The 10,315-nt window shown below is 48.6% G+C and overlaps 1 protein-coding gene across 1 annotated transcript in view; it reads right to left on the bottom strand.

Annotated features, from left to right (window-relative positions):
- Positions 1 to 10,315, bottom strand: part of TRPC4AP (transient receptor potential cation channel subfamily C member 4 associated protein) — a gene marked incomplete in the record, with an annotated part of 81,072 nt that overhangs the window by 58,349 nt on the left and 12,408 nt on the right. The window contains 2 exon segments of the mRNA XM_034786632.1: positions 524 to 640; positions 923 to 1,051. Of these exon segments, the coding sequence (XP_034642523.1) occupies positions 524 to 640; positions 923 to 1,051 (246 nt within the window).

Raw genomic sequence — 10,315 nt, 5'->3', positions numbered from 1 at the left:
TTTTACATTAAGAAGAACAGGAGTACTTGTGGCACCTTAGAGACTAACAAATTTATTAGAGCATAAGCTTTCGTGGACTACAGCCCACTTCTTCGGATGCATCCGAAGAAGTGGGCTGTAGTCCACGAAAGCTTATGCTCTAATAAATTGGTTAGTCTCTAAGGTGCCACAAGTACTCCTGTTCTTCTTAATGTAAAAGAATATCATCTTTGTTATGTGCCCAAGAGACTGAACAGAAACTCGCCAAGTCTTTTTATACCACATGGAAAAGAAAGTCCCTTGCTTTTGAACATGTAATATCTTGGAAAGTACTTGCAAACCAAACTGAAAGCAGATGTAATCTTGTGGCGATTCTCTTCTGAAATCTCTTATGACAGTACAACCAAAGCATCTAATCATATGTGATTTGCATTTATAGTCTCTCCAAATTGTTTGATTTAAAGACACTTCTCCCGTTTATTCTCGCTAAAAGCCTCAGGAGGTTTGACTATAGCCATGTTTAACAAAAACCCCGAACACTTACATCTACTCCTCCAAACAAATCAAACGTGTATGTGTTTGGGAAAGTGGATTCTTGAGCAGCTTTTCTATCCTCTGTGACAAATGCCATGGCCTCCATTGACAGAAGTGGAGAAATTTCCTGAGAAGAGAGGGAAAAAAACCCACCACATTCAGTCAACACATTAGCAATGTACAATTTCTGTAACTGTCCTAGAATAACTGGATGATCAACTGATCCCTAATCGTGATTACATGCATTTTTACTCCACTTCACAGATGGGCATTACTCCATATGCCCAATTTCAAGGACTGAAGCTACAACTGCATGAAGTCAAGTTTCTTAACATGCAACAGTTGAAGAGACTAGCTTCTAAGAAACAGGGTGGTATTTCAATAGAGTCAGTGACTGAGTATATATTACCTTGAGGATGCTTTGGCACTGAGAGAAGTCGCTGTTCGGATGGCTGTTCTCATACAGTTTCTGCAACAGCAGGGGAATTCCATTCCATTTTGCTTGTTTATCCCTTTCCTTTAACAAGGCTTCTGTGATCTATGACAAGGGAGAATACCATTGGCTTTCGGACTAACATTTGCTTATCCCTTCCCCATACTACATGCCACCATCAAGTGACCTCATGACTCACCATCGTTATGCTCCCAATTTGGCGAGCTCTCGCTTATTTTACTCCATGTTAAACCACTGAACGTTTCTATACAACACAAAGGAATAATTGAAGGGGTTCTCTAATTTTAACATAAGTGAGGCATAAAAAGGAGAAAAAAAGAAGCTATATTTGGGTACCAAGTAAGATTAGTTCAGCACAGAGTGAGAACACATCCGTATCAGAATACACAATAGCAGAGATCAGCATTTCACCCTTGAAACCACTGGTCCAGGACCAGCATCTGAATAATCTTACTGGTCCTGAAAGGGTTCGTATTGGTTTGCCAAGGTGTTGTAGGCACTACAGGATGAGAGATCTTTGAGCATGGGTGTTCCTTAGTATATTAAATATTTCTTTCCACACTTATGATATTGTCTATAAAAATCTCAATAGTTCCATTAAATTTAGTAAGTTCATATTTCTCCCTGTGACATTAGTAAAGCTTTGAGTCATATGTTGCTGCTGCCAGCATCATAAGCAGCTCTTGTTTCCTCTTTCAGGAATTACACAGGCCCAGTTCAGTGAAGAGAAGGTTGGAGTTAAAATAAAATTAGACAGAAAGGCTCTACCAACAGCAAGTAACAAGGAAGAATACCTACACTCCCCAAAAGTCCTCACCATTTCTTTGGCTGAAGTGATCCACACTTCCTCAAACTTTGGAAGTTCCCTCCAAAATGATGTACCAATACTGCTTAGAGTATTGTACTCGATAGACTTGGCTCAATAGGTGGGAGGATCGAAAGCCAGGGAGATCAATAGGAAACAAGGTTAGTGACTTGGGAGGCTGCCTGAAACAGTGAAGCTAAATTCTTGCTGCTGGAAGGTCCTTTCTATTTGTATAAGTTTTCTTTGGTCTTGTCTGAAATCTGATATCATAAGGTTCCCCTTGATTGTGGATACCAACTACTGTTTCTAATGTCAGAAGCAACACCGGACAGATAGCTTTGCAGATATCTACGGCAAAAGATTCATAGTGAAGATGTAAACAAACTACTGAAGTTTTGTGGAACTACGAGAGGTTTTCTAGTCATCAGGTAACAAAAGTGATAAAAACAATCCAATGAAAAATTAAATTAAATGCCATCTGTGCTTAAAAGATTATCAGTTACCATATTGCCTTTGGTTCACCCTCTCCCACGAAGACTTCAAGGGAACACGAGCTACTGAATACTAGAGTCATTAACACTTAGAGCTGGAATTTCAAGCTGCTTTCACAAAATAAAAAAGTCTGCTAAATTTATGCTGAACATTTATGCTGAAATTCAAGAGTGGGAGAGGAAGGATTCCGATAAATAGAGCCCTGTGCAGATACAAAAATGTGGATCCGCAACAGTCTTACCTGTATCCGCATCTGTGCCCACAGCAGCAAGCCGTCTCGAGGGCTAGCGACTGAGGGGGGAGGAGGGGACTGGGTCTTGAAGAGAAGAGCATCATGAGGGAGTAAGTGGCAGCGCAGGGGCGGGGTCTCGAGGAGACAGGGTGGCGCAGAGAGGGGCTGGGGGGAAGGGGCATTGCATCACATGCCGTTCTCGGGAGCTTGCGAGTGACGGCACACGGCAGCAGCAGTGCAGTGTTGCGTCACAGTGGGGCAGAGGAGTGGGACATTGGGGCCCAGCCCTCTCCAATCCCTGTGGCTGGGGGCAGGCCCTGCTGCTTAGGAGCTGGTGGGCCGGGCTTGGGACTGGGAGTGTGGCCAGTGCTGCCAGGCAGGGCCATGGTGGGGACGCTGGCGCTGCTAGAGAGTGGAGCCCTGCGTGGTTGTATCTGCATCCGATCCACTATCCGCAAGAAATGGTCCACGGATTTGCAGGACTCTACATAGAAAACTATCATTGTTTTCTATCTAGCTTAAATTTCTCTCATGGCCTCTATCCCAGGTGATGCTCAAAATGCCTTAAAACCATTGTTAAACTAATGCCAGGAACTTACTGTATTACTCACTATTTAAATGTATCTCAGTCTAAAGATATCTATCAAAAGCTCTAGGCACCTTTGGCCTATGTTTAACATACATACTCCAACTAGTATCCAAACCAGTAAACCCAGCATCCTTTCCAAAACCAGTGAGCCAAGATACCCACACCGTGCCCAAAAGACAGCCCTCAGCACACCCCTGCCACTCCAAAAGCTCAGGAAGAAAGATTGACTTTGCAGGTTAATACAGTTTGGCTGTTATGGACTGGTTTACTGGCAGCAGGGCCATCGGAAAATGAATTCCAAAGCCAGAGGCCCCTCAGGTCATCCTGGCAGCAGTCCTTCAAAGTCACCAGTCCACAAATCATAAAGTGGTAGGCCAAGCAAAGCAATGCCCTACATTCAACTCAATGGCATTTCTGTTTGTATGCAATTTTCAAAAGTTTCAGGCAAGTTTGATGATGAAAAAAAAGAAAACCAGAAAAAAATCTATTACCACGAAAACAAGAGGTTCTGATTTTCACTAACGCCAATAACAATAGGGTTCTGTCCAGAGAGGGAGGGGTCTGGCTATAGTGGGGGAGAGGAGAGCTGTACAGCTTGGCCTATATAAGCAATTACATATTCAACCTTCTAGTAAGTTACAGTGCTTTTCATGACCCATTTGAATACTGTGGTAGAGTCCCAAATTCTAAGCTGTGGTTTAATGAAAGTAGCAATAGCCTATACTTCCACCCATATGTGGCTCTCTTTCTTTAGTGAGCCACCAACATGCTCCTGTCCACATTCTGCAAGATTGAGCATTAATCGCACTTCAAGGAGTAGAAAAAGGGCCTGCTTATGAAATCAAGTTTGTTCAGGGATAGAAGCATCTTTTCTTAGCAGTTCTTTTTGCTGGTTATGGCAGGAGAGACCACACTCAATAACAAAAGGCTGGATAGTGTTGATTGGTACCAACCTTGTCAACTATCCATTGTAGGAAAGCCTAAAGAGCATTGTAATCTGCTGCACTTGAGTCAATATACACTATTGTCTAGCAGTTAGTCCAAAATAGAAAAGTGCTGCCAAAAATTAAATCTTATTTAAAGACCTTAATCCCAGCGAACCAAAAATGGAAGGGGTTGGGCGGAGAATTGGAGATAATCTTGAAAGTCTAAGGAGATATTAAAAGAAAGGGTTATGAAGATTCTGAATGCAGTTTGATGCAGATTCCAGAAGGGATGCATAGCAGCAGAGAAAATACAGATCTTTCCCAGAGTGGACTACTTCTTGAGTGAATGGAGGGGGGAGGGGAAGTTCTTGGCAGGCTGTGAGGGTTTGATAACAGGGGCAGTGCCCCAAAATTAGACTTACCAGGAAAACACCGAAGATCTCCCGATTTAAAGTACAGAGATGGAGGAATTTCAACAGTGTTTAGGTATCTCACAAACTAGGACCTGAAGAGAGAGTGTGGAGGGTGTGCGTGTGTGTGGGGAGGGAATGGATGCTGAAAAGCATATATACACTGCACCAAATACTTCTGCAGCAAGGGCACAGATTTATACTCACTGTGCAAAACCTTCTACAGATTCTTATTTCTAGGTCTCTCAATTCCAGGAGGAGTATACACCACAACAAAGAGCACTTGCTGGAGAGTCTGAGATGGAAAGAACCTTTATTCAACTCAATACTAACCAGCTGTTTGTTTTTAAGAGAGTTTCCTGAGCCCTCCTGCCATTACCAAGAAAGAACTAGTCACAAAAGAGAGTAGGAAGCAAAGCTTCCTAGAACCTGGAAGTGGAGGACTCAGTATCATCCACCGCAATGTGGTCTGTGGATTACACCATGCAAATCTAAATTACTGTATTTTGAGCACTTCCATACCACAATGATGGGCACTAAAATTTGTACATACAAAAAACTACATTCAAATCTACCATAAAAAGAACATTACAGTTGCTAATTCAAGCACTGAAGTTAGGAAATGCCAGAATTAAGGTTTCCGAAGCAATCTTAATTTGGCTCAATTTAACTTGTGTGTATGCATTATGGTACACTCTAATTACAGGATCATATTCTATTTTTCCCCCACAGCACCTGTCTCATTAAATTCACAAGAAGCTTCCAACCTGGTAACGCTTATGCATATGCTCAACTTTGCTACCATGAGTACTCCCACTGACCTGGGCATGTTGTGATAACTGGGTCTATAAATTTGCCCTAATTGTGAGCTCAGCCGTGAGGAGTGTACATTCATAAAATGTCATAACCGCCTATAACAAATGTTGGAGAAAAAGTCCAAAAGTGGAACAGAAACTGAATTAGTCCAAACAAAAAAGGCCTACAGATCTAACTCAAGGACTGTATTATGGCAAACAAGAGAAGTGTAGAAACAGAAATCAGTAAACCAAAATTGGTGCTTCAGAAATTAGGCCTAATTGGTGGGCACCATAGTAAGGGGAATGGGCTATTCCACTCATTACTCCCTTTAAGGACCCAAAAGAAAGACTTTGGGGTGAAAAACTGGCTACTGGAGCGAGCTTCACCATCATGACTTCCACCCCCACCATCTCCTGGGACCCCAGGCCTTTGTCCTACTCTTCCTGAAGGATGTCCTGATCAGACCAGGCCAGAAAGACGACCCAGATGACATTGCCACCTCTACCAGCTTTGGCTGAATCCCCAACTACTGCCTGGGATGTGAGATTTCATTCCCTCCCTCCCCCATGTCCTTTACCTTCCCAACCTTTTCTCTCTCTCTCTCTCCCCCCTTTTGCCTTCTGTTTAATAAGAATCTGGTTTAGCCATCCAAGACTATATATTTTGCAACACTGCTACAAGCCTGTGACCAGAAAAAGGCAGCTAAAAGCAATGCCCTAAACAGCCCCATCCTGGTACATGTTTGCCAGGTCTCAGTGTCCCCATCCTTGACACTACAGGAATAAAATTTTATTAGAAAATATTTAAAAATGAACGATACAGAAAATTTGAAGCGTCAGTTATTGGTCATTAGGGGTAACATACAGAGCATAGGGGGATGTTAGTATTTTGGGATTGGGCAGAACACAATATATACAGACTGCAATGTCCCCAGTGGGGGGGTAAATGGTGGGCGGGATCAAGATACAGTTGACAAAGCGGTGAGGGTCCATCACTCATACAGAAAGTACAGACAGTCATGGGTATAAGTAAGCGGGCTGGGTAATGGGGATGGAGTGACCCTCACGTGGTGGGATTCAGTTAGGTTCGGTGGGTTCAGGGCTCAGGGGATAAAGTCCAGCAGGGGGGGTTTACAGGTCTCTTCCCCCTTGTGGGTGCACGAGGTCTCCCCGGCTCACTCTCAGTATTGGCGGTGGCCGGTGATGTGCTCTGTGTAGATGTCCCGTGACCAACGAATAGTGTCAGAGACCATTAGGCATCTCATGAGCCGCGCCTAATGACGGCCTACCCCATATTTCCTTAGCATGCGTTCGTTACATGGGTCTCAGGCACCCAGGGCCCCAACGAGCAGAGCGTCAGTGTGCACCTCGTAGCCCTTTGTCCGCAGGGTGTCAGCCAGGGGGGTGTACTTTTCGAGCTTGCGGGCTTGGGCTTCACAGAAGGCCGGGGTCCTGTTCGCGAATGGAAGCGTTACGTTGACCAGGATGATCTTTTTTCCAACCTCGTCCGTGACGACGATGTCTGGGCGCAGCGGGCTGTCGGTGCCTGGGACGGTGCAGTTGACGGTGACCTCTCCCAGGCGCGGGTCGATGGCTTTCACGAGGCGGTCCTGGACGGCGTCGTGGCGCAGTTGCCAGGCTCTGGCGTGGGGCTTGCAGCTGCATAGGACATGGGGCAGGGTTTCGGCGAAGCACCCGCACTTCCTGCAGCGCTTGTCCCGGTTCCCGTGGCGGACGGCTCCGTTGAGGGGGACGCAGTTCAGCCGGGCGCAGTGTATGAACCGCCAGTCGGCGAACCGGGTGAAGCTGCCCGTGGGGAGGAAGTGGTTGCTGGAGTCCCACTTGATGGTCACCTCGAAGGCCTTACCCTGGTCCGTTTTTTTTCTTCAGGGTGTCCACGTAGAGCGTGTGGACGGCGACCTTCAGAGATCTCTCCAGCACGCCTCTGGCTCTGGGGGTGACTATGGTGATGTCCTCCGTCCCGATCCGCAGCACCAGGACTCCCAGCTGCTGTCGTTCCTCGCTCCATACCCAGCGACAGCCCAACCACTTCCCCAGTCAGCACGTGGCATTGCGGGCGCGGGACACAGTGAGGCGATGTCGCCCCCGTCCCGGGCGAACTCACTGTCGAGGGAGCCGCTCGGGAAGGTGGCCACATCCCGGTCGGAGGGAGGTCTGCCCATTAGCTTCCCGATGACGGTGCGCAGGGCGGTCATCGCGACGTTCCTCACCTTAGCGTCCGGGCACGTCAGGAGGCGGAAGGTGTGCGTGATGACCGCAATGTCGCACAGGTCTCCCATGCGGGGGACGCTGGTGCCACCGTGCCTGTGCGCGATGTATACGAGCTTGTTACTGGCTCTCTGGAGCAGGGACAGCCATTTCTTGATCAGCTGCCGGATGGCATTGTCCGCCTTGTTGAGGGGCACCTTTGCCACAGCGGATCCTCTCAGGACGAAGGTGATGCAGGGGATCAGGAAGGTGTTGAGAGCGTTGATTTTCTGCCACGGCGCCAGCAGGGATGCGTCGATCTTGGTGGCGTCCTGCAGGATCTCCCGGATGGTGTCCTCAGGGGTCTGCCGGATGCGGAAGCCAGTCGGCGTGCCGAGGTGCTGGTACGCCTGCCCCTCTTCCAGGGGAACGACGGACTCGCCCTGGATGAGGAACTCCGTCATCAGTATCGAGTCCCTCTTGCTCCAATCAACGTGGAGGGACGCGCACTACTTGGCATTGAAGCGGAGTCCCGTCCAGTCCGCGGCTCTCCTGATGGTGTCAAGCATGCCCTGGAGCCTCTCGGGGTCGTCCGCGATCAGGACTAGGTCATCCGCGTAGGCCAGGACGCTCACCCTCTCGCCGTGCAGGTCGAAGCCATCGGCGCTGTCGACGATCGCCTGCAAGAGTGGCTCCATGGCGAGGTTGAAGACGATCGGGCTGAGGGGGCAGCTCTGCTTCACGCCGCTGCGGATCGGTATCTTGGCGGTCTCCCCTTCTACCGAGCGGATGGTGGTGCTGCAGCCCTTGTATAGTTCCTGGATCAGGTGAAGAAAGGTCTCTGGCATCCCAAACTCCTGGAGTGTGTCAAAGATGTGGTGGTGAGGGATGAACCCGAAGGCGTTGGCCAGGTCAAGCCATGCTATCGCGCACTGCTTGCGCATTCTCCTGGTCATATGGATGATGGTCTGGAGGAGGAAGTTCCTACTGATACCCTTGCCAAATTTCAAGTCTCTGTTACAAAGCTAGAGCTTCAGAACAAAATGATTGTAAGATGTTTTTCCCTAACCTTGTGAGAAAAAAGCTAAACTGTTTTTGCTGACGTTTTCCAACAAAATTCAGCCTGAAACAGACACCTGGCATGGAAAATTTCAGCCCAAACATTTTAAGTTTGGCTAAGTTTAAGCAACTGAAAATATGGCCTTACAATGGAAAATGATGAGCAACCTTAACTAGAGGTGTCGCCACCAGCATGACCCATAATACATTAGATAGGAAGAACAGTACAAAACTAAGCAGCTAATTCCTGAGACTTCCTAAAACTTTGGGCGTTGGAAGTGACATGCTAGCAAATTTCTTAGTAGAAAGGTTTCAGCTCACAAGGTATGCTGATCTCACAACACTGTTGTGGGGCAGAGGCTTACCCTGTGTAAGGTAATTACAACCAGGTAATTGTCACTCAAATACTTCCCGAATCTCCCTTCCAAGCTCTCTACAATCTAAGGCCAAGTCTATGCCAAGGAATTACGTCAACCCAGCCACATCCCTGAGCAATGTAATTACTCCAACCTAACTCCTGGCACAGACAGTGCTGTGTTGACAGAAGAACTTTTCCATCAACCTAGCTACCACCTCTCGGGGAGGCAGATTAGCTATAGCGACTGGAAAACCTCTCCCATCATTGTAATGAATGTCTACAGTGCAACACTGCTGCTGTGCCATCACATACCGGTATAAGGCCTGGTCTACACTACACAGTTGACATAACGCATTATGATAGCCTATGTCAGTGTACACACTACAGCCTTGCTCCCGCTGATGTAAGTGCCCTAGTACACTGGCAGGGCTTATGTTGGTGTAGTTGGGGCGAAACAGTGTCAACGGAACATTGCATTACTTACATTGGCTGTTGGCAAGAAAGCCAAACTTGACAAGAAAGCCCTGCTCCCCAGCTGGGCTGCTGCCAGGTATTCACTCCAAGCCAGGCTGCCACCCAGGCTTCCGGCTTGGGCTGCACCTCCCCCCCCTAGCCCCACAGGGTCCTGGCTTGGAGCCCTGCTTCTTCCCCCCAGGGCTGCATCAAGACTCCTGTCAGTTCCCTGTTGGGAGCACGGCAGCTGAGTGGACTCAGGGTGCCTGGGCCAGCCCCCACAGGGGGCGGGGAGGGAGCGCCACCCAGCACCACTCTGCCCTCAGCTCTCTGTCCCCAGCCCCAGTCCTGCTCCTGGCTGCAGCCCCAGCTCGGGCCCCGACACCAGCCCCCTGCTCCCAGCCATGGCCCCCAGCTCCTGGCCCCCGGGAGGCTGGGGGAGGAAGGGAGGTGGACCAGGTAATGGGGGGGGGGGGCGTGACCAAAAAAGTTTGGGGACCATTGCCCTAGACTGGGGCGAGCAAACTTTTTGACCTGAGGGCCGCATCGGGTTTCTGAAGTTGTATGGAGGGACGGTTAGGGGAGGCTGCGCCTCCCCAAATAGCCATGCATGGCCCGGCTCCCAACCCCTATCTGATCCCCCCTTCTCGCCTCTTGACGGTCACCCCGGGACTCATCCAACCCCCCTCCCTTCCTGACTGCCCCTCCGGGACTCCTGCCCCATCCAACCACCCCTTCTCCCTGACCGCCCCCGACCCCCTACCCCTAACTGCCCCCCGCCGCCCCATCCAACCACCCCTTCTCCCTGATTCCACCACCTACCTAGGTAACCCATTCCAGTGCTTCACCACCCTCCTAGTGAAAAAGTTTTTCCTAATATCCAAGCTAAATCTCCCCCACTGCAACTTGAGACCATTACTCCTTGTTCTGTCATCTGGTATCACTGAGAAAAGTCTAGATCCATCCTCTTTGGAACACCCTTTCAGGTAGTTGAAAGCAGCTATCAAATCCCCCCCCCC

This window comes from Trachemys scripta, chromosome 12 (genome assembly GCF_013100865.1).
Source record: "Trachemys scripta elegans isolate TJP31775 chromosome 12, CAS_Tse_1.0, whole genome shotgun sequence".
In the NCBI taxonomy this organism is placed as follows: domain Eukaryota; kingdom Metazoa; phylum Chordata; order Testudines; family Emydidae; genus Trachemys; species Trachemys scripta.
Note: the sequence above shows the minus strand (reverse complement) of the source record. Positions and strands in the feature narration are given on the sequence as shown.